The following is a 26,129-nucleotide window of genomic DNA, read 5'->3' on the forward strand; positions in this document are numbered from 1 at the left end:
ACCAGCCCAAAGCAAAACAAAAGGAGGAGTGGAGCCATCAAAATATTTTAGAGTCCAGGATCAGATTTCATGTAAATTATTGCTAGTTCTATAATTCAAGGCTTTAGTTTGTCTTAGGGTTGTTATTTGTTTGCTTGTTAGGTGAATATCATTGTAAAGAGATGTCTGAGACCATTAATTTCAAAAGAGATAACAATTATTTTGGCTCACCATCATGGAAGATACGATAGACTGTCCCCACACTTTTGGATTTATGATGAGGCACATAATATGTTAAGTGTATATAAGGGAGCAAAATCACTTATGTCATGATACAAGCATTAAAGAGGAAGAGGAAAAATCTGGGGTCTCAGATTAGAAGTTGTCTCCCCAATGACCTAATGACCTACATTATTGTTAACATTGTCATCTTGACAGGCTCAAAATCACCTAGTTGACAAGACTGAAGGTACATCTGTAAGTGATTATTTAGACTGTGGACACGCTTCTTGAAGGATTGTGTTGATTCAGTTAATAGGAATGGGAAATCACATCCTAGAAGTGAATGGCACTATTGCCTAGGCTGGGGTTCTGGACTGCATGAAAAGGAGAGATCTGAGTACAATCATTCATTTCTCTATTCTTCCTGACTGTGGACACAATATGGCCAGCTGCTTCAAGCTCCTACTCTTTTGAGTTCTCTGCCATCATGAATTCTATTAGATCACAAACCCTCTAGGTGCCTCTCTCTTTTCTAGAAATCAGGCTATGCCCCCTACATACTCACTTCTTATTCCTTTGTAGTTTGGTTCCTCTCACCTAAAGCTGTGAGCAAGCCTAGCTCTCTTCTGTTTGCATCTGTAAGATGTATTTATGGTCCATGTTCTTGGTATGGAGACCAAGCCAGACTAAATCGTGTTGTATGGAACTTCTGTCACTCTCTGGAAACTTTGAAATAAGAGCCAGAAAGCTCTTCTACTCTCTGTTTTCTGAAGAGAAGACTGTTAGGCTCTCTTTCCTAATGATGCTTATTCTGAAGAGTAATTTCATGTTGTCTCCTTTCCCAACCAACCTGCTGGTCTGACCTGCATTTCTTTTCTGAGACACTGTACTCTGGAACCACAAGGTAGAACAAACTCCTTTTTGCCTACGCTGATTTGGCGATATTAATAAATAAATAAAAGTAAAAGAAACTAAATTTACCATTCTGTACCCCCTCCTAAAGTTTCTACTTTTTTCCAATAGTGCCACACTATGGACTTAGCATCTACAGGGGCCTTTGGAGAACAGTCAGGATCCCAACTTGGTTTCATTTTTCCTTTGAGACTTTTTGTTGACTATATCACATTCCCTTACAAAGAAATTAGACTCTGGTTGAGAGGGATTAATCTTTATTTTTACATAAGAAACACTTGGTAATTTACTAACTAAATATGTTAATAAGGCCTTCACCTTTTAAACTAGGGTAATTAGCTCATCTTGTTAAAGTAGATAGACAGCTGTCAACAGGCTTGGAGGCCTTTGCTGATTGAGGTCCCCATTCCATCATATTCTATTTTATAACCCATCTTCCATTTTCCTTTAAACACCAAAAAGAAAGAAAGAACGAAAGAAAAAAAGAAAGAGAAAGAAAAAGAATTACAATTCATTCTCCTTAAGAATTAAAATTCCCCATGAAAATGTGGGTGATCAGAGTTATGTTGATGCTCATTAAGAGAAGGATAGATCCTTCTAGTCAAAAGAGTGGATTCTGAGTTTTACTTCAGGCCCTGGTTGGACAAATGAATATTCTAACTCGCCCATATTACATACATATATCTTAGAGTTACTCTAGCTAGACCTGTCAATCACCTGACCAGGTTTCTTTTTCAATGAGAAAAGAAATGATCTACCTTAAAGCATATTTGTTTGGAGCATTGTAAGTGCTTGGTGTGCTGTGCCTTCACGGCCTGGGTAGCCAAGACTGGCAGAGGGGCGGGGTGTGCAGGGATTGAGACACGGAGGCTTCCTTTCAGGTGGAAGAACGGCAACCTTTATTTTGCCCAGCAACCTTTTATACCTCTACTGCTTCTGCAGAGACCAACCGGGAAGAAAGAATACAAACATCCTTGTCAATTACAGACCACAAGGAAGTTCCACTGTCAGTCAGGGGGAGAGAGGGCAGCTGGATCACAACATTGGTGGATGGCAATTATCATAGATTTAACCTTGAAAAAAAGTTCCTCTGCTCTAGAACTAGGAAGAAAGTATCAGGCCAAGTGAAGCTGGTTCTGGTATAAAGTCTGAAGGCAAAGAAAATAAAAGGCATCATAAACTTTTCTTCTCTGTCTTTCATTCCAGCTTCAGAGGATCTTCCCAAAAAGAACATGTTTCAAAATAATTAGTAGTAGTGCTTTGTCTTAGTTGTAATGTTAGAAGTAAACATATTTAAGGCTGACAGAGTGCTAAAAGCAGAGCTGAAGCTCATGATAGGGATATCTGTAGGAATTGGAGCAAGGTTTGAGTTTGCAGAAATGCAAGATCAGAGGGATAATATTGACATTTAAAGGAAATAGGTTCAGAATTTGTTTTAAAGCTAAGAGCAGAGGAACAATTACATAGATTTATGGATCTGGAGCCAAAGATAAGGATAGAGATAATATTATATGTAATATAATGTGGATATGAGTAGATCTGAGATTAAACTGAAAATTAAGTGGAAGATTAGGTTTAGTGGAGAAATAAGGTTCACAAATGTCCTTATCTCCTCTATGTAGAGTTTCATGGGTCTCTTCTTCCATAGCAATTCATTGCTTTCTTTTTTCTTTTTTTTTCTTTTTTTTCTTTTTTTTTTTTTACTTTTTGGTGTGTGCATATACCATGTGAGTATGTGTGTGTTTGTGTGTACATGCATACGCACATGTGAATGTGTGCTACAGAGTGTGTGTTGAGGTCATAGGACAGACTTAGATGTTGTCCTCATCTTCTATCTTATTTGAGACAGGGTCTCTGTTTTTGTTCTTTGCTGCTGTTTATGTCATGTAAACTGACACAAGAGCACCAGAATTACAACAGATGGGCTCTGGGGATTGGAACTCAGATTTTCAAGTTTATAATGCAAGCACTATATTCTTTGATCTTTGTTTTTTTTTCCTTTATAATAAACCAGTAAATAAGAGTGGTTTGTTTCATTAAGATTTTGTAAGCTATCCTAGAATAGCTTAGAAGCTAGAATAGCTTAAAAACTGAGAAGGGGACTATGAGAATCCCCCATGAATAACCAATTCTGACAAAAATATAGATATCTTAGATACTCAATATTTTAAACCGCAATTGAATTGTGAAAGAGACAGTTTGGACAACATTCTCATCCTGGGGAATTGGTGATATCTCTATTTAATGTTAGAAACATATATAAAACACAATTGATTTGGAGGATGTCACAAGGCTAGGAGACCACTGCTAATTAGATTTCATTCTGCCCTACTCCTTTCCACATGAAAGTTCTTCTTTGAAAGTTAATTAACCCCTATTGGTTCGCCTTCTGGATAATGGATCCTTTTCTCAGAACTGGCCAGTGACTGAATTAGTACTCACTATTTTTTTCTAGGACCAATCAATACCTAGCAAGGAGAATTTCCAGTCCCAAGTGGGCTTTCAAATTCTTTTTTTTTCTTAAAATATTTTTATTTATTTTTATTGCTTTATAAATAATACCATTCGTCATTTCCACTTCCTTCCCTCCTCCCATTTCGCTCCCGCTCCCCCATTCACCCTCCTTCCTTCCCCTTCCAGTCCTGAGAGAGGGCAGGGTACCCTGCCCTGTGGGAAGTCCAAGGCCATCCCCCCTCCATCCAGGCTTAGGAAGGTATGCCTCCAAACAGACTAGGTTCCCAAAAGGCCAGTACCTGCAGTAGAGACAAATCCCAGTGCCATTATCATTGGCTTCTCAGTCTGCCCCAATTGTCAGCCATATTCAGAGGGTCCGGTTTGATCCCATGATCATTCAATCCCAGTCCAGCTGGCTTTGGTGAGCTCCCATTAGCTCAGGCACACTGTCTCAGTGGGTGGACCAACCCTTCATGGTTGTGACTTCCTTGCTCATACTCTCCCTCCTTGTGGTCTTCAAATTCTAAGTGCAGGTACCATATTACAAAACTTAGAGCACATTTTGAAGATTGAATCTTTGTCCTTTCAAATTGCCTTCACATTAACATTAGTTTCTTTGTTTCCACAAAGCTGATTTTATACTCAACTGTAAGACACCCCCTCGGTGTTGGCTAAGATTTAGATTTGCTTGATATGGAAGCTCCACACATTTGTTGCCAGAGTCCTGTGTTGTAAAACAAATCTTTGTAGTGGCGCTTTTGGAAGGGCTGGGGAGAGATGCTGGTGATTGAAACTGGGTTCTCCTGCAGGTTATGCAAATACTCTACTAATGAGTTCGAGACCGACCTGTTTGGAAAATTTTAATTTTAGAATCTTGCTGAGTTGCCATGCTGATTTGAAATCTGCTATGGGCCTCAGGTTGGCCTTGAATCACTCTGCCACCAGGCAGAGTTTATGAATGCTCTTCTATCCAATACTTATTCTTTTTGCCATGGGTACTGCACTACTCTGCCAGCATTTCCCTTTAGGGTTGAAGACTCTATTCCCTAAGTGCTGAAAGGCTTGGGACTAATCGCTTAGTTCTCAGGGAGTTGCAAATGGAGAGAGTAGCCTAGGAAAATGTCACACACCTCTCCTGAGGGCAGGGTAAATAGCAAGGCCTACTCCTCTCACTTCTGAACTCAACGAAGCCCATGATACATTCTAAGCTTCATCCATCACATCTTTATCACTGTATCTGCTATTTTGTTTGATGAGTACCTGCAGAATTAGTCAGTAAATAATACGTGTGAGTTTATCTTTGTGAATTTGTTTTGAGGAATTCAATTTAATTTTCAAGGAAAATTAGATGATTTATTGTACCTTCTTCTTTTAAAGGTACAAGAGGGAATAAATCTTTATTGTAAGTGTGGTACAATGTCCTACTTTTTTTGTCCTCCCTGCCCCCTGGCATATGGATCCCAAGATTATATGTTAACACATCCTTCAGATATCATCATTATAGAATTTATATCAAAGGGAACATAGCCAATGCTTTGCTCTAGAGTTATGGGTTTTGTGCCATAATATTTGAGAATTGCTTTGTTATAATCTACTTCTATAGATTTGTATAAAGAGCTCTTTCCAACATATTCAGATTTCTAAGTAATTTTTAACATATGTGTAGGAAAAATATGTAAGGAGAAATGGGCCTCAGTTGTAAAAGCTGCACTAGGTTAAGTGGGAGCCAAGAAGGTGTGGGTACAAGAAGCCTACTGCTACTTGATTGTAAGTGACATCTTTCTCTGTCTCTTCCTGTAAGAGTAGTTCAGTGCTGTGGACTCTAGCATTCTGCCTGTCTTTTCTTTCCCTAGTAGTAGAGATTCGATTATTGGGATATGAAAAAGAACAAACCTGGAACTAGATGCTCAATGGTTATCACTTGCTGAACAAGCCTGATGATTTGAGTAAAAAGCCGGAAGTGATGGTCCATGTGGTAGTCTGAATCCCCGTACTCTCATAGGATGTGCTATTAGGAGGTGTACCTTTGTTGGAGTAGTTGTGGTCTTGTTGAAGGAAATGTGTAGCTACAGGGGTAGGCTTTGAGGTTTTCTATGCTCAGGATAATGCCCAGGGTCTCAGTCAACTTTCTGTTGCCTGCAAGCCAAGATTTAGCCAGCATCATGTCTACCCACTGCCGTGCTCCCCACCATGATGTTAATGGACTGAATCTCTGCAACTGTCACTAAACCATCTCAATTAAATGTTTCTCTTATAAGAGTTGTGATCATGGTTGGTGTCTCTTCACAGCAATAGAAGCACCAAGTAAGACAGTACACATGTGTAATCATAATGGGGGATAGAAAGTTGAGATGGGGGAATAAACCAGAATCTTGGAAGTTTGCAAACCAACCAACCTGAAGTATAGAGAGTACAGAGACAGAAATAAGAGTCTGCCTCACAACAAGGTAGAAGGAAAGAACCAATTCTTGAAATTGGGATCGTTCACCTATAACTGCATGCCATAATATATACTGATGCATACACACCTAGCCTTTCTCTATTGTTTTCTGTGTTAGGCATAAGCAATCCCTGGCTTTAGTAGTTCAAGGTATTTCAGAGGTGTGCCATGGTGGTACACACTTGTAATCATAGCATTCAGGAAACTGAGGAAGAGGATTGTGCCAGCTTGGGATAGATCCACCTTGTCAATTTACCAAGACATTAAAATAAATAATTAATTTTGGCTATGCATAGCAGTGCCTCTGCTGATTCAGGTAGCTGTTCAATTGCTAAACCAACCCATTCGTGTTTACAGAAGCATGAAGCATCAACGCCTCCTTCTCTTAGAACTGAATTCATACCAGCGTCCTTTTGCTTCTCCCATAACCTATAAATTATATAAGTTGAAAGAAAAAAGACCAATGTATTTCGTCAGGTCTGGCTTCAGGTATAAGAAACATAATTGCATTTTATGTTGAATCTGATAATTTTAGAGGTGTCTGCCTAAGCCATCTGAGCTGAGAGGCAAAATTAAAGTGACAGTGCCATACTTTATGATGGCATAATGAAGAATGGTGAGTTCTTACTAGTCCTTTAGCCCTGGAAAGACACCATTTAGCAAGTGATTCGTTAGTGTATCTGTTGAAAGTACAGTAGCTTCTCCATGTTGAAGATAAAACCATCAATACGATAGATGGTCCATGCTGAGGAGTAGTTGTGCAAGCCTTTAATCCCAGCACTTGGGACACAGAACCTGGCAGATCTCTATGAGTTTGAGGCTAACCTGATCTATAGAACAAATTTTAGGACATCCAGGGCAACAATATATCAAAAACCAAACAAACAAAAAGATAAATGCTCCTGTCTGTCCTTGGTGAGCATTGTGTCTGGTAAGATGATGACAGTGATGACAGCTCTCAAGGAGAGAAGCAAACCCTTTCTCCTCCACTCTACCCCGCTGTCATACTCAGGAAAGGAAGATGGCATAGTTTCTCAATGTACATGCACTCTTATAAGGAACATGTTGTTACTGTTGATGCTGTTCTTGTCAGCTACTTCTCTGAACTGTCCTCCACCTCATGTTCTTTAGTACACAGTCAGAGAAAGTGATTTTTTCTGATGGTGTTTGTCTTTATAACTTAAAAGAATCAATTTGGACTGGAGAGGGAGGGGGAGGGAGGATGGGGAGGGAAATGGGAGGAGGGGAGGAGGTGGAAATTTTTAATAAAAAATAAATAAATCAAAAAAGAATCAATTTGCTTTTAAATTCCATTTTTAGAGTTTAAAACAGTTTTTCAATTTAAATATATTTCCATCATGCTCTTCCTCTTTCCCAAGTCCTTTTAGATCTTCACTCCTCCCTATTCACCCAACTTTTTTAAATGCTGGGGTAGATTTTTATACTGAAACGATGCACAAGGAAAAAAGACACAGGACATAATAGGCCACATTTAATAAATTTAATAAATTAAGAGGAAGTCTCACAAAACTCAGAAGGGAACAAACTTACAGGAATCAGGAATAAGACAACACTTTTCAACCATTCACAAAAAGTACCATTTGACAAAGGAGAAAAATTATAGGAAATAATATAAGGCAGTCTGTTACACGTGTCTTAAACAGTATACATATATAATAGTACATCAAAATGATTTGACAGTAAATTCACCACATTTACATTTGTCACATGGTCTGTTTTAAAACATTTATAAAACTTTGTAGCTTTAACATTGAACTGTAGGATTTATTTCCAAATGAATATATATGTTTCATACCAAACCGCATAGAACTTACGAAAAGCACACAAGTTGAGAATAATTGCCGTGTTGGGTACTATTAAGTACTACTACTCGATGACTAAGAATTATTAACAAATGTGCTATAAGCTATTATCATTCAACTAATTGCTAGTGCTTTTGGAACTCTGTGGTCTATACTTTATTTCTCTGTAAAACATGTGCTATGAGCTTGCCCTGATAGTTAAGAAAGAAATCAGATGTTTCCAGTTTTCTCTAATACAAAACTTCAGATCTGAATGTCTTTTATGGATTGCTGAAGGAGTTTTCTCCAGCGCTTTCTGTATCAGCTTCTCTGCCGTACATTGATACGGATCAGTGGATTTATGCAACATACATGGCGTACATGCACAGCACCATCTGTATGTGCAGAACTCATGCTCAATGCATGCTGTGTTTTTTCAGACTTTTTTTTTCGTTTCACTAAGAAGTAGATCATCTTATTCAAATTCAGGTAATTGTTTTAACATGCAGTTCAACTGACCTAACGGGCAGGTAGACTTTACTTTCGTGTCATGTTTGGGCATGCTCAAACAATTGACTGATGTCTGGCAGTGTTGTGAATCAAATAGAGACTGTTTGAGTTTCCTCAAATACAGCCGCTCTCCCACTGCCACAGTGGCAGACTGTTGAATTTTTCTATGCTGTATGTTGAGAACACACTTTAGGAATTTTGGAAGTTCAGATTCTGCCTTCAGCAATTACAAGATCATAAGAGGCACACTCCAAGGTGTGCAAGAGTAACTGTCGGGCATAAGATATAGCATCATGAATTCTTCAGAAATTTATCCACAGTTGTGCAAAATGGACACACATGAAAACACAGTTACTGGAAACATGTATACTCTGCACACAGCATAGACTTAGTGATCTGATTGAGCAATACTTGAAAACTTGACGTGGTTTTCAATTTCATTAAAATGATACTTAATTCTTAGAGAGCAGCAGGCCCACGAATGAAACAATGGCCAACACTTATTGGAATCCAACACTATATTTGAATAAAGATTTAAAGTTTGAGTACATAATTGCAGTACAACGGAGAGCTTGCCACGTTCACAAATTAGGTGCAGCCTTTTCCTGCACTAGAGAGTTTGGAAGGATCTGAAAATGAGATAAATTTTGTTTAAAATCCAAATGGAAACTCTGTATTTCTATTCTTCCCAGAGTTCAATAAAAGAGTCTTTTGAAATTACGTTTTTTTTTCACATTCTAAGGGCCTAATTCAGTAGTCCTTAATCAAATAAAACTTCCAAGGTCATACTTATGTACCCTTCTAACACTAGTTTTACTTAAAAATGGACTGCTAGATTGGGTCCTATAGAGAGAGGTACCATAATTAAGAAAATATTTTAATAAGGCTCAAAATGCAAATTTCACTTTGTGTGTAGCACACGAATTACCAGAATTCTGAGATCAAAAATCCAATTGATGTTGAATCCTGGATTGGGAATTAACTCTGGGTTCTTATTTCCCAGTTTAGTTGTGCAATTAGGTATTTACTAAGGACCAGATGAAAACACTAATTCCAGTTTGTTTATCATAAAAATCAGAATTTGAACATTGTCCTTAAGAAGTGAAAAGCTGTTTGGTGTATATATCTCTTTAGCATCCTTCCACTTCTGTAGTCCTGGTTAACCAGCTGCTATGTTAAAATACCACTATGTTTGGGGACAGACATTGTAGCAAGAAACTGACACGACATTTTGACAATGTCAAATTTTACCCCAATGTGTAACAACAAAGTTAAATTCTGACTCTGACTCACTGATGGATATTTTTCACAATGGGCAGAACCTATCTTACTGTGTTTATGTGTGTAGATGAGCAGAGCGAGAATTTAAAGCACATATTTACTGTTAACCTGGAAAAGATGCCACGGAATCTGTCAATTTAGGTGTGGTTTGAAATATCACCACAGTGATGTGCATCATTCTGGTCTCCTGCAAATGCCACCTGAGATGAACGTTAACATTTCCACATTCGCAAAAGAAACAGAGATAGGAGGGAAGAAAACAAAGGAGGAACACGTATGGGAGGTTGAAGGAGGGAAGGAGAGAGAAACACACACTATTATTCACCAAGGAATCAAAATAACTTAGTCTCCATCTATCATAAACAGTAAATATAGAACCCCAAATCTCACTGTTAACGCATGATTGTAAAGTACAGGTTTGCAAAGCTATTTATAAAAACACTGGTTGTCACACAGCAGTATTTACATTAGTTTGATCCATAGGAGAACCAAGGGGGAAAACTTTCCTACAAGAGCGCTGCTGTAAGGAAAGCTGCGCCGCTCTTGCTTACACACTACTAATCCTCTCGCTGACCACATTGGAGGGATTGATCGGCAGCTCTAAGTTCTCCACCTGCATCTCTATGCCTGGCTCAGTGTTATTAGCTTTCCTAGCCACACGTTCATTGGTATGTCGATAAATGTTAACATTGAGCTCCCTCCCAGACAAAGCAGTGGCAGCAACCCTAGGAATCTGTCTAACAGGAGGCTTTTTGTCTGGCTTATAATCGCAGTGCAAATATTTAGAGAAAGCCCTTCGATACACTTTGTTGAAAAGAGTGTACACCAGAGGATTGATGCCTGAACACACATAGCCAATCCAAACAAACACATTGAGAAGCTTCTCCATCAGCTTTTGGTTACAGGCTTTCCCACAAAGAACAGACAGGATATTAGTGATGAAAAACGGGCACCACATGATCAGAAAGACAAAGAATACAATGCCAAGGACTTTGGAAGCTTTCTTTTCATTGTTGATAGCTTGCATGGTGCCTCTAGGACGCTTTACTTTCTTCTTTTGATGTGGCTTCTGATCTGGATTGGGGTTCTCAGCGTTCTCTTCATCAGCAGCATTTTTCTTGCAGAAGCACTTCAGAAAATTCAGGCTGATTTCAGGCATGTCCTCCTCGGTGTGACCTCGAAGTAGCATCAGAGTTTGACGGCGTAGGACGTAGATCGTTAAGAAGTAGGTGATCACCATAATCGTCAACGGGATGAAGAATGCCACGAAGGACCCTATGAGAACGAAGTTCGGGTCGTTGAGCACACACGTGGTGTTATTCATGAACACTTTGCTTTCGTCCCTCAGTCCAATCACAGGGATAGGAACTGAAACGCCTAGAGGAACAAAAAGGTGACAAGACGTTATACCACATGCAATGACTGAGGTTTGGCCAGTAGCACAGTCATACATTAGCATTTCACCAAAAGGCATTTAGACTTGATATTTGTTGAAAGCTATTCATGGCATACCAGGCAGTTCATAGAACGTATTGGTGGAATAGAAAATGTTAGGTTTCTGTGAATTGTTGTTACAGCATAGACTGTCCACCTTTGAGCCAAGCTGTTGGAGATATGGTTATGTGTAGGAGTAGACTGAGTTCATTTTGTTCTATTTGCAGTCCTGAGAACTTCACTGACTGATGGAAAGTGCTCAATAAATATTTGCTAAGCTAAGGAGCAGCTTCACATTTGTCCTCAGTAATATCATTAAGTTCAGTCATTCATTTATTAGTATGATGTTACTTAAGAGCAATAGCAATAATACATACACCATCTATAATAGTCTGCGAGAGTTGACTGGTTTATGTTTCATATTATGCAAAAACTAACCTATGAACAGAAGCAACTGATTTTTTTTTCTTTTTGGCAAGGTCGTGTGTGTGTGTGTGTGTGTGTATTTGTGTGTGTGTGTGTGTGTATTTGTGTGTTTGAGCATCAGCAATGAGGTTTCAAGGTCAGGAAACAGAATGAGGATGTGTCTTTAAGGTCTTACAGAGGCTAGGCATGGGGATGGCAGGAAGTAATGGGAAGGGAATAGTGGAGGGAAGATGAAAGGGAGGGAGGGAGGGAGAGAGGAATATATAAAGAGAGACAGAAATAGAGACAGAGAGACAGATTCTTTATTCGTATGGCTATTGACAAGTCATCCAGGAAAATAAACTGGATTCCCAATAATAAATATTAGTAGAAAGGAATGGGGCACACAGTGATCTTATGATGAAACCTTCTGTGAACACTCAGAAATTTATGGTAGACCATAAAGGTATTTCCCCCTCAAAACATATGGGACTTTTTTTCCTAAGGGACTTTTCATATTTACCTATCCTCTCCGCAATCTCAAGAAGTTAAATCTTTGGCAAAGTCAGATTATGTCTGTGAAAATCTATCAGAGGCTACTGGGCTGCTGGATGTCCCCATTGCAAAATGGGGGAGAAAGTAGAAGTGCACCCTCAGAGACAGTAGCTAACCTTAAGTCACCACATAAGAACTATGAAAAACTTGATACATTAAGGTCGTACTAGTTGACATTAGTACTCCTTGTCAGCTGCAATGTATTAGACTGAATGTTCAAAGAAGAAAAAAGTAGATAATATTGACTGGTATTTACTTCCTGGGAAAATAAAAAAAAAAGAGTTGTTTGCAGCCAAGCACTGGAATGAGCTCCTGGTGCTTAGCTGAAGGGAGAGAGGAGGGATCATATGAGCAAAAGAAATCAAGATCAAGATTGGGAAAACCACAGATACAGCTGCCTCAAGCAAGTGGGAGCTCACAAACTCTGAACTGAGAGCAGGGGATCCTGCATGGGACCAAACTAAGCCCTCTGAATATGGGGTAACAGTTATGTGACTTGTTCTGTTGAGGGGGGAGGCTGGAAGTGTGACCAGGACTTATCCTGGGTGCATGAATCTTTTTTTTTTTTTGAGCCCATTCCCACTTATAGTGGGATACCTTGATCAGCCTTGAAACATGGGAGAGGTGCTTGGTCCTTCCTCAAGTTAGTAAGCCAGACCTTGTTGACTCTCCAAGGGAGGCCTTACACCCTCTGAGGAGTGGATGGGGTTGGGATGGAGGGATGGGGAATGGGAGAAGGGGAGGGAAGGGGAACTGGGTCTAGTATTTAAAATCATGAGTATTTGGGAAATGATTATTAAGTATTTTCTTCAGACATTGAATTTCTGGTATGTGTGAGGAGTCTCTAGCTAAAGAAATAAGTGACAGTGCGAGAAACAGCAACCAAGGGAGCAAGATTCCTGGACCCTATAGGAAGAGCATCGGAGGGCACAAGTAAACCAGTCCCTCTCCAGTCCCTGCCTGCTTGGCTGCTTTGGGAACGAGACCCTGATTCTGGAGATTCCTCAAAGAAATTTGTCATCCTTCTATAGGCATGGCTACAAAGGGAGATGTTTCTGTACGTGAAGGTCCAACTTGCCACTGAAGATGTTCCTGTAATCTTTGAGACCTTCTGAGAGACAATTGCAGTCCCTAGGGAAGGTGTCTTATAATGGCTGCAAGATCCATGCACATTAACATCAATTAGAGCCCAGCTCTGGAGTACTATGAACTTACTTCTGTTAATAATTTGATCTCACATCTCTAAGGGATCTGAGGAAAGCCTTTTTAGAGACAATAAGGTTGTGGGTGGCAAGGACCACTATTATATATTTGAGTATAGGAGGCCAAATATTCCCTCCCCTGTGTATGTGTGTGTGTGTGTGTGTGTGTGCTTACACTCATGAGCATGTGTGTGAGTTTTCCATATAATGTCTATAGAGTTATAGAGTTAAGATGGCAATTTTCACGAGTTGATTTATCCCTTCCAGAACTGATCTTGTGTTGTCAGACTTAGAGAGAGGGGTGTTTACCTCCTGAGTCATCTCACCAGCTCCTGTGAGGACAATTTTACACCTGGAATTCTTTTGAATAGTTTTATGTACACTGAGGAAAGAGAAAATCAGATAGCTCTTTTCTATTTCATTCATTCTCTGTGTCACATGCTGATCCATTTGTATTATGGATAACAGAAATGAAAAATGTTTTATCTTAATTTGGTTAAAACCCTCTGCAACAGATATAATTTTGTTGAGTAGTTTAACCTCTTTACTGAATCTGTACAATCATAAATTTTGTTTCTGGAAGCCATGAATGCAGTCAACAAACAAGAAGACATTAACTTTTAAAAACACCATATCTATATTATCAATAATGATAACAACAATAATAGTAATAATAATAATAATATATATCATGAATTGACTATTTTCTTTGATACTTTAGTAACTTAAAATGTAGTATCAGCAGTTCTCAAAGTATGCTTCAAGGACCCAGAGGCTCTGAGACTCTTATAAATCTTTTTTTGGTATAGTTTTCCTTTTCTAACTTTTATCATATTTTAGGAGTTTCATGGACATGAGCTTATGTAACACAGTCTGGCCTTGAACTTCTGATTTTCCTACCTCTACCTTCTGAGTGCTCAGATTACAGGCTTCCCTTTTCATCTTTTTGAATTAGAAACATCACAGTTAGTTGAATGCATGTATGTATTTAGGAAATTTGCTCTTATTGTATCAATAGAAATTTAACAATTCAAACCTACAAAACAATGCTTTTATTTTTGAAAAAATTTAAATTGTATCGATTTTCATAAAAATGTGTAACATGTTAATATTAAACAGGCTTAGTTTATTATCATTATTTAAAGGAAAATGATTCATCATGGTCCTTTTAAATTTTTCATGTTCATCATCACAAACATTAACATTTATACTATTGAGACAAAAATATAATCCACATAATTAAAAGTCTTTGGGAGTTCACAAGTATTTTGAAAAGTATCAAGGGTCCTTAAACCAAAGAGTCTGAGAACACCTGTTTTGTGTTCATAGGTAAAATATTTAGCAGCTATGTAAAGTCTTCCTTATCATTTTCAATTCAAGTAATAGCAATTAATGTGTTACTATACCATTAAGCATAAACAACAATAATACTAACAATAACATACTTAAATGAATTAACTTATTTTCATAAAAATTTGGAAAGTCACTTATTTGATCAAGCTAACTTCAGAAAATTTAAATTAAGCAAATATGTGCTCTTTGATATTTTTGCATCCTTGATCAGATCAAGTAAGAAGGGTAGAAATGAACTGCTTTGACATCATATACCAACAATAATTTCAATGACAAAAGCTACATTTTAGTCAGTGTTTCCTGTATGTGATTATATGATTCAATTATTGAAAAATTTCCATATTCTTTATACATTATTTAATTAAATACAGACAATAAAATACATAAATAATTATGAAGGGAAGTAATTTAATATTTCTGAAGTTAACTTTTTGTAAGGTTGTGTCATCTTAGCTTATTAGAAACAGTGATAACAAGTAATATTTGATTAATGCTATAAATTGCAGGTATTATTTTAGCTAATAAATAGTCAGATATAATGCATGCATTATTTCATCAATTTTTACAAACTGTAAAAAATAATCTTAAAGGTAATTAATTATTAATACTGTTTAAATATAAGATGAATATTTAATAAGCATATAAAATTTAACTTCACAGTATAGAAACAATGGATTCTATAACATGTATTTTAAGTTTTTTGAAAATATTATACATCACTACTATGTATATTTTGTTAGAAATATGATATATTACTATAACTTAAATATTAATGTTATTTAAAGATAAAATGGATCTTCAGTAAATATGTAAAATATACCAACATTATGATTATAGAAATACTTATTACTGCTGCCATTACTTACTTACTACTACCTTACAGACCTTTACTCATAAATTGTTAGTTCTGAATGTTTACCGACTCACATACTATATTTGCATGCATTATCCCACTCTAATTTAATAAAACCTCATTTATTAAAAGTATTTTACTGCAAAATATAAACCTGAGAATTACTGACTCTTACACTTGTTTTTCATTACAAATTCTGCCTACATGCATTACTTTATTCTAGTTTCATAGGATATTCATTTAATGAGATTATTTTATTCCAAAAAACTAAATTTAGAATAGTTTTTGTATAAATGAATTTATATTAGTTTATAAAATCTTGAATTCAAGCAACACAGATTAATTATTTTCAAACCATCAGATATTATTTGCCAGTGACACTAAGGTAGAAATTTATTTTTTAAATTTATGATGTACCTTCTAAGTGATTGTATATTATAATCATTACTGACTAGACAGCAGTTGTCAAATTGTCTTCATACTTAGTAAACCTGATTTGAAAAGCATCTGTAGACACTAGCAACAGTGTTTGCAAAATGATTATTGTACAGCAGCACAACAATACAATGAAAAACAAAAAAACTATATCCTACAATAGTCACAAAGAGTTCTAGAGTTGGAAACACTTTCTTTTCCTTTGAAACTAAGGTCATTGTTGTTTAGAGAGAAAGCAGTCATAACGGAATAATAAATACATTGTCAAGATATAGGTAATAAGTGACTGGTGAACAGTGACATGAAAAGGGCAAACAGATAAATCTCCTAGGATAGCCTCTCCAACAAAATGAAACTATAGATTAGAAAAATTGCAATGGGTCTTTGGATATGTATCTGATATATTTATTTTCAAATAAATCTCATAGGATAGCCTCTCCAACAAAATGAAATGATAGATTAGAAAAATTGCTGTGGGTCTTTGGATATGTCTCTGATATATCTATTTTCATCTAGGTGGATCAAGCTGACATGACTAATCCCTTGTCTCCTAGTGTGAGTCCCTTGACCATAGTTAATAGCATATGATGAAAGACTGTTATTAGGAACTGGAGGAGAAGTGGATCTGGGAGAAGTGGAGGCCACTGGGAGGAGAGGAAGGAGCGGAAACTGTGGTCAGTACATTATATATGAGAGGAGAAAAATAAACAGCAAGAAAAGAAGAACATAGAAAAACAGGATTGCTTCAATTTTCAGATGAGAAATTGTTACTAATATTTGGAGAAGGGGCGTTCTGTACGCTTGAGGACTAATTCAGTTATGGTGTTGGTGGTGTGAAAATTTTAAGAAGCCTACACTCAACCTGTATCTCAAGGACTTTTTGCTTTGAGCCAAGAAAGAACACAGGCATATATGTATGTGTCTATGAATAGGTATATATGTGTGCATATTTATTTATAGGATAGTGACTGTTCACATAGTGCTAAGAATTCCTTACATCATATTGAGGAAATGTGATCTAAAGGAAGACAGTAAGACAGAAATCATGAGGAGACTGAGCTTGCAAGAGGAAGGCCAGGGGAACAGAAAAGTACACTTGGCCAGAAATGTCCGGGGACGCAAGGGAGGGAGGTTCTGGTTCATGACTGGTAGCATGGGGAGAAGAAATTTTCAGGAGCACTCTTAAATGGCCACATTATTATCATAAACTAATGTAGCTGAAGGTAAGTTACTATTTATGGATGAAAAGAAGCTTAGACATTGAAGCTAACTGTAGTGGGGTTAAGGGACCTCTAAAACACAGAAAAAGAATGGTTACAAATGAGAAGTAAAGGTCTTTAAGGAGACAAAGTAAGATACAATCAGAAAAGAATGACAAAATGGCAGAGAGATATTTTTTCCTATGGGATCTGTTGAAAGCATACATTTGTAACAGTAATTGTCAGGGTCTACACAGAATGTCAGAAAGTGACAGAAATGAAAAATAAGTGACAAATTAACTGAATTATTGACTGGATTCTCAAAGTGATTGATGTTCGGGTGGAAGCTTCATCCCAACCCCTGGCATCCATATACCCAAAGAGTCTGTAATGTTCAGGAGGAAGCTCAGCTCCAAGTCCCTTCCCCCATCTCTCTCCAAACCCTTCTGCATCTCAGAAAACCCACCAAATGATGACCTCTCTTCCAGAGATGCTCAAGACCACTCTCAAAGGGTATTTAAACTTCTTCCCAGAAAACAGACGTGGTTTTCCAGTCTTCCTTTCCTGTCTTCTTTCTGGCGGGCTGGAAAATCATCGGAGAATGCTGTATTCATTAAACCTGGGCCTTTTCTAATTTGGTATGACTTGGGTTGTTGTGTTGGTGGAGAGGATTTTCAGAGTACAGAAACTTTTCTGTTGACATAGATACTTCTCGATTCCATGCAGCAACAAGAAATCAAAGGAGTTTTTCTTAGAAATAAATCAGCTGAGCACTCATAAGCTATCAAAGATAATACTCTGCAGAGTAGGTGTGAAGATTTTGGAAAAAAGAGACCCTGGGAAAAGCTGCACACTTAGGTTACAAGAGGAAAATAAAGCCTCAGAAAGAAGGTGGTCTCTAATATATACATGGAAGAGAGATAACGATTATATACACAAAAATGGAAATCTAAAGGTTAAGAGAAATGGGGTGGGGGATTAAAGGTCAGGGATGAATTGCTGAGATCTTTAGAAGTTCTATTGGCAGTACAAAGTGACCTTGTCTCTTGAAAAGTGGGACTAGAGAAGTGGTTCTCAACCTGGGTCACGACCCTGCTGGGATAATCTTTTTGCGTTATGTGTGAAGATGTGTCTCCATCTTTCCTCACCTGTCTAAGAAATTGTCTAATTGGTTTATAAGGAGTTTAAAGGTCAATGGCTAGGCAGGAGAGGTTTGGTGGTACTTCTGGGGAGAGATAAGAACTCTGGAAAGAATCTGGAATGAAGGATTCAACAGTGAGACATGGAGGAATCAAGGGCTTGACTAAGAAAAGCGAGTCTCAAAGTAGGTATTTTAATATGAATAAGAAAAACAATATCATTTGAAAAAAGCAAGTCAATAGAAGAGCAACCATAAAAAGAGCAAGTAGAAATTTTGGTGTTTATAATATTCAAAACAAATAAAAAACAACTACTATATGACAAAATTGCAAATTTCAAAGGCCTGTAACATCAATGATTAGGGAATTACGTCATGAAAAATAAAAGGAATAAAGGAATAAATGGATCAACTTGTGTGTTCCTGGAGGGCCAGAAAGGAAAAGGAGCAACAAACATATTTGAAAAAATAGTGTTTAATACTTTCATTAATTGCTGAAAAAAATCTCAACCTAAATTTTTTTGAAGCTCAATGAACACCAAACACAAAAGCCAAACTGTTACACCAGGACAAATAGTTTTCTGATCTGAAAATATAAATTAGAATGTGTATGACTTGTCTGACATGCTTCAGGTCTTAGTTTAAGCCTCAGTGCTATGAAGATATATTAAAAGATAATATAATAAAATTTGAAATCATTAGTAAGAAGAGGAATATTTCATGAGGAAAAGAAAGAAATGATTATTTACTCTCATCACAGAAAATATGAAGTCACCAAAATACACAAATCCAAAAAGTAGACAAAAAAATAAGTGGTCAATCAACAGATCTATTCTTTTTGAGACAATTTCTCAAAAATGAAAGTGAGATGAAAATATCTTCATTAAGTAGCAACAGAAATACTGGTAGATTTCAGCGTGAGTAAAATGCTTCAATGAGTCTTTGAGAACACTAAGAAGAAAGAGTATGGGCAAGAAACAGTGAAAAATACATATACTTCATTTGAATATAAGTTACATCTGATATAGCAGCTGGGCTTGCTGGTACCTGTCTAGAATCTCAATGCACAGCAAGCAAACTCAGAGGAATCATCAGAAATTCAAAGTTATCCTGGTCTATATAGTGAGTTTCAGTTTAGCCAGTGCTACATATGGAGACCCTCTCCTCCCTTTCCCTTTGTTTGTGTGTGTGTTTGCCTGCCTGCTGTGTGTCTGACTGTCTTTCTGTGACTTTATGGACATATTAAACACAAATGATGCAATTAAAATGACTCTAGTCTTGCAAATTTAGTTTATTTTTGACTTTGGGAAATAGCTAACAATTGATTGGGATCAATTAAGGAGGCACACTTTATTGCCTATCTTAATAATTTCAGTGCACGTAGGTGTAACTAAAAGGCAGTGCCAGAGTTCAAAAGGTATATTAAGAAATTTATATACCTGGGTGTGGTAGAACCTGTGAGTTTGTGCCTAGCCTCATCTACATAACAAGAAGAGGAGGATGAGGAGGAAAAGAAGGAGGAGAAGGAGGCAGAAGAGAAGGAAGCAGAAGGAAGAAGAATGTGGTTATTGGGGGAAAAGCAGATTGGGAATGACATCTATAAAAATAGCAGAGTTAGGACTTCCATTTTTTTTTTCCTCTCAGTAAAAGAAACAGAAAACCTGGGGAAAATAGAATTAGCACTTTAGGATTGTGGAAAGTAATTTAAGAGTAGAAACAAACAGAGGAAACATTGATTCAAGAAAAATGTCTTGCTATTGTCAAGATTCAAAGATTTCGCCGGGCAGTGGTGGCGCACGCCTTTAATCCCAGCACTTGGGAGGCAGAGGCAGGCTGATCTTTGTGAGTTCGAGACCAGCCTGGTCTACAAGAGCTAGTTCCAGGACAGGCTCCAAAACCACAGAGAAACCCTGTCTCGACAAACTAAAAAAAAAAAGAAAAAAGATTTCAACATCTCTGTTACCCTTATTTGTGGCGTCCTTGAATAACAATTGATGGTCCTGATACAGTGGTAGAAAAATGGAGCAGAGCTTTCAAATCCAGAACCTCAGATTTATAGCTATTTGTCATGTCTGCTGCTGTCCTGGAAGACAAACTAAATGCTTTTCTTTGTTGTATTTTCCTAAGAGTTTAATCAGTTCTAAAATATTCCCTCCAAGGGACATTTCTGGAAAATATTTCTGGTAATGGTTCTAACAATGCAGTTGCTTGGGCAATGCCTAACAACTGCATATGAATGGCATAAGCAGAAAGATGAGGGGCAAACCTGAAAAGTAATTATTTTCATAAGGATGCCCAAAGCTCCAACACAGTTCTCAATATTTAGCTCTCTCTGTCTATGTCATTGATTCCTAAGGCTATGATTTGTCAATATCCCACATTACCCTAAGTTCTCAGTTCTGGCTGACTCTCAGGCTCTCTGCAAGCAGTCTGTAAAGTCCACAGGAGATTTGTAAACTCTATAGCTACATGCTGATGATGTGTCCCAACAATAACACAGACTCTGGAAAGGGGGTAGATTTATTGTTTCCAGGCATGAAAGCAATCTCCATCTAATTACCAATGAGCCACTAAATTAATGAGGCAGAGACTTCAGTTACAAAGAATATTTGCTTTGTACAATTCTCCAGATAAGTCACTAAACCAACAAAAATCACAATTTAGAATCAAATCACATTGGAAACAACAAATCCTAGGGAATAGGGAAACTGTAAATTCCAGCAAGTCATGGTTAGCAGTAAAAATATACTAGTCCAAAGAAAGAAAACATATGGCCAAGGCATCATAAATAAAGCAGCCAGTAAAATCCTTCCCCAGGGAGCCTAGATATGGAACTTGTCACATAAAGACTTTAACTTTGTTATTTAAAACATTAAGCTAACTGAAGGCAATAATTAGTATGTTCATAGAAAAAAATATAATTCATATAAATAATAAGAAAGTAAGGTATGGCCAACTTATTTCTCAGAAATACAACTGAAAATTATAAATGAGCAATGGAGGATGGGGATGTAGGGCAGTCACATAGAGCTTGCCTAAGCATACCAAGATGTCTTGGGTTCCATCCTAATCACTGAGGAAGATGTTTCTAGAAATAATCATGGGGGCATAAAGCAAAAAGTAATGTTTAGTCAGAAAAGCTACTAGTGCTCAATATGAGTAGTGAGATTCTATAATGTCTAAATTATCTACATTTTTTTCTTCCCAACTCTCAACTCAATGAAACAGGATTATCTTCCCTTGACAAAATACAGTAGTGCACAAGATTTTCCCACATTTCTAGTTTTAGTTTAAAGTATATGTTTCCGGAAGGGCAAGACGTCAGTATTCTTTATCCTGCCAAGGAAACTACTAGGTGAGTTCAATGACAGTGAGTGTGGGGACTTCACTGTTGTGCTCAAGCCCCAGTCATACAATGGCAGCTCTATTTTGTGACTGCTGCTGCTGAAAGGTACAGAGTCCTAAATTGCCGTTTTCACAGATCATAAAGCAGTGGTTTCATGTCAAGAGAAGCAAGCCAAAAGACTAACTGTTCCCCAAGCACTCTTGTGACTACAGTGCATTTATTATTCAGGAAGCCCCACTAGGATTCCCCCATCTCTCCCAATTATACTTCCCGAATTGTGACACTGAACTTTTATCTTGGGAGAGAATTGACAATAAAGTTAATAGTTCTTAATTTCTCCTCAGAGAAACTGACCTATTTACAGTGTAATTAGGAAAAGTTCAATCCCGAGGACACTGAAAAACAGTAGAAGATTCTCCTTAACTTTATGATGAAAACTCCTTAATAAACTAACCTAGCCACCATAAAGTAAGTCACACATGAGCATGCACACACACACACACACACACACACACACACACACACACTACTATGAAGTGAAGAAGGAAAGAAAGAAGAAAGGAGTAGAACAAATATTTTTCAAATAATCACTGAAATTTTTTAAAAATTTTTAAAATCCAATAATCTACAAATCCAGGCATTCAATCAACCCTAAGTTATGTATATCAACAGAACCACAAAAATAGACATCAGAATTAAACTGCTGAACACAATAAGAGAAGTAGAAGATTTTAATTTTAGTAGAAAAGGGAAAAAAAGCTTATCTCATAAGTCACAGTAAGTAACAATTTATATTAGCTTTTAGATGACATTTATTTTAAGTAAAACCAAAGAACCTTAATACAGGTAAATGAGTCATGAATCTATAAGAGAAAGCTGAATAAAGTCCTTAAAGTAATGTTTTGTAATCAAAGAGAATTGCTCAAACTCATGGAGTTACCATGGTGGCTCAATGGATAAAGATGATGCCACCAAGTTTGATGACAAAAGATCATTATCTTGGACACATATAGCTGAAGGGGGAAAACTACTACAAGTTATCTTTTGATTTTCATACAATTTAGTAGAATGTTTACATCCACAGATATACTCACAACTTAATCAATCAATCAATCAATCAATCAATCAATCAAAATATCAAAAAGAGATTAAGGAGAGATATAGGTAAATCTATAAAAGAAAAGGCTGAGAATATTTATCACCTTCACACTTATTACATGAACTAGTAATGAATGTTCTTCAACTTGAGAGATTCTAAAGGGTAAAAATAAATCATTAGAAGAAATAAAACTCATTGAAAAGTGTTTATATAATTGGGTTATTTGAGTTCTTTTTTGATATCTAGTTTCTTCTCAACAGAAGAATCTCAAATGGCAGAGAAACAGTTGAAGAAATGTTCAACATCCTTAGCCATCAGGGAAACCCAAAAACAATTTTGAAATTCCATCTTACACTTTTCAGAATGGCTAAGATCAAAAACACAAATGACAGCTTATGCTGGAAAGGATGTGAAGCAAGGGGAACACCCCTCTATTGCTGGTGGGAGTGCAAACATGTACAGTTACTTTGGAAATCAACAAGGCTTTATCTGAGAAAATTGGGAAATAATATACCTCAAGATCCAGCTATACCAATCTTGGGCATATACCCAAAGGATGCTCAATCATACCACAAGGACACTTGCTCAACTATATTTATAGCACCATTATTTGTAGTAACCAGAACCAGGAAGCAACCTAGGAGCCCCTCAACTGAAGAATGGATAAAAAAGATATGTGGTACCTTTATACAATAGAGTACTCCTCAGTTGTTAAAAATAATGACATCAGGAAATCTGAAGGTAATTGGATGGAACTAGAAAAAATCAACCTGAGTGAGGTAACTTGGACCAAGAAAGACAAACATGGTATGTACTAACATATAAGTGGATATTACCTGTAACATACAGGATAACCATACTACAGTCTACAACCCCAGAGAGGCCAGAAAAACAAAGAGGGCCCAAGGGGTGACCCATGGATCTCCCTGGGAAGGCAAAATAGAGGAGATCTCTTGGGTGTGCTGGGGGGCAGTTGGGGATGGGAACTTGAAGGATTGGGTCATGGATTGGATGAAGGGGGAGAATATCAAAGAGATGTCTATAAAAGTCGGGGGAGCAGTTTTAGGTCACATAGAAACCTAAATCAAGGAAAACTCCCATGAATCTAGAAGGATGGCCCAAGCTAAGACTCCTGGTGACAGTGGATATGTAGCCTGAACTGGCCATCTTCTGTGATCAGATTGGAGACTACTTCAATTGTCATTGGAGAGCTATCGCCCAGTAACTGATGCAATGAGCTATAGAGACACACAGCCAAACATTGATCTGAGCCCAGAGGATCCTGCTGAAGAGAGGGAGGAAGGATTGTAGGAGCCAGGGCGTTCAAGGACACCACAGGAAAACCTGTAGAAAAAACTAACCTGACTCACAGGAACTCATAGAGACTGAACCAACAACCAGGGAGCTTGCATAGGCCCACTTAGGCCCTCTACATATATATTACCGTTGTATAACTTGTTCTAATTGTGGGACTCCTAACAATGGGACCAGGGGCTGTCCCTAATGCTTTGGCTAGCTCTTGGGAACGTATTTCTCATACTGGATTGCCTTGCCCGGCCTTAATACAAGGCAAGATGCTTACTTTACTGCAACTTGATCTGCCATGCTTTGGAGATGCAGGCCCCTTTCTGAACAGAAGCAGGAGTGGATTGAGATAGGGCTTAAGGGAGATGGGAGAGGGAATGAGAAGAGAGTAGAGTGGGAAGAGTGTGGTCAGGTTGAATAAATAAAGAAAGAAAGAGCATAGCAAAAATGTGTTTCTACAGAAACAATGAATGTTCTAATACTGTAAACATGGTATGTAAATCATTTATGTTTTCAGTATAAGGACTAAATTATGGTTAATTTTTAAAAATATAAGCAACATAAAAATTTCTGACCAGGGGCTGGAGAGATGGCTCAGTGGTTAAGAGCATTGCCTGCCCGTCCAAAGGCCCTGAGTTCAATTCCCAGCAACCACATGGTGGCTCACAACCATCTGTAATGAGGTCTGGTGCCCTCTTCTGGCCTGCAGACATATGCACAGACAGAATATTGTATATATAATAAATAAGTAAATATTAAAAAAAATTCTGACCAGTGCGATGGGAATAGAAATTAAAAACAAAGAAAGGTTTGGAAACTATAAAAATCCAAGGAAATTAAATAATTTTCTCTTTCAAAAATTTATTTATTTATTATTTATGTATATGTGTCTGCATGAGCCTATATATGTACAACACATGCATACAGGAGCCTATGGAGACCAGAAGAGGGCATTGGATTCCCCTAGAAATGGAGTTATAGGCAGTTGTGAGCAGTGATGTGAGTGCTGGGAACCAAACCCAGGTCCTCTGTAAGAGAGTAAACTTCTCTGGTCACTGAGCAATCACTACCTCTGACAATTAATTCTTGAAGTAGTAATATATCAAAATCAGAATTTAAAAACCAGTGAAAATAGAAATACAACATACAAAAAATTGAGTGAAGAAGGAAGTTTATAACTATGTGCCTACATATAAAACAAAATAATTTCATAGATGTTTTATTTGTCAAAAAAACTTGAAAATAGTATGAAATGGTCAAATATATTAGTGAAAAAACAGAAATTCTGAAAGTAATTACACATCTACACTCATAGCATCTTTAACAAAGGTAAAAGAACATTAATCTGTGAAAGAATAAATTGTGCTGAAAAAATTGGACGTCCACATGCAGAAGTATGAAACTAGCTATCTATTGTCATGTGAAAAATCAAATAAAAATGGATCAAATAGTTAAATACTACACGTGAAACTACATAAAGAAAACAGGAGAATGTTTTGGAATATTGGATTTAGGAAGTCTTTTGGAGCAGATGCTAAAGTATAAGAAGCAAGAGTGAAAATATTTAAATGAGTTTATATCAAATTTTATTTTAAAAATCTACACAGCATAGAAAACAGTCAACAGAGTTATGAGAAAACTTAGAGAATTCAAGAAATGACTTTCAAACAGTACATCTGACAAGAAGTTAATAGCCAGAATGAACGAGGAATTCAAACAAGTCAGCAACATTAGAAACCCATAATTAAAAAGTTTCTTAAAGGAATTGAAAACAGTCAACCAGATATTTCAGAACCTACTCATCATCAATAATCATAAGGAAAATGCAAATAAAAGCCTCAGTAAGAGAGAGTTAAGAGGTTTCTAAAGAAAAAGTAAAAAGATAGCAAATGGTGATGAAGGGTTGGAAAATGGGAGCCCTTATATGTAGTTATTGCAAATGTAAATTGGTATAGTCATTAAGGAAAATAGTATTGAATTTCCTCAGGAAATTAAAATTAAATTAAATTAAATTAAAAATATGAATTAGCAATTTTATTACTGGGTATATTTCTTAATGAGACTAAATGAGTATATCAAAGAAACATTTGCATTTCCACATTCTTTGCAACACTGCTTATAATAGCCAAGAAATGGAAACAACACATCCACATGGTCTCATGAGTAATTACAGAAGTTTGATGTCTGTTCATGATAGTACAATAT

General features: G+C 37.0%; 1 protein-coding gene across 1 annotated transcript in view; it reads right to left on the reverse strand.

Annotated features, from left to right (window-relative positions):
* Window positions 1–10,147: 10,147 nt before the first annotated feature.
* The window catches only part of LOC121441141 (5-hydroxytryptamine receptor 2C-like), a 242,323-nt gene continuing 226,341 nt past the window's right edge, over window positions 10,148–26,129 (reverse strand). The window contains exon 6 of the mRNA XM_041642276.1: window positions 10,148–10,977. Within this exon, the coding sequence (XP_041498210.1) occupies window positions 10,148–10,977 (830 nt within the window). The remainder of the gene's footprint in view (window positions 10,978–26,129) is intronic.

This window comes from Microtus oregoni, unplaced genomic scaffold (assembly GCF_018167655.1).
Source record: "Microtus oregoni isolate MIOR12 unplaced genomic scaffold, Mior012 000073F_ref0000255, whole genome shotgun sequence".
Classification (NCBI taxonomy): Eukaryota; Metazoa; Chordata; class Mammalia; order Rodentia; family Cricetidae; genus Microtus; species Microtus oregoni.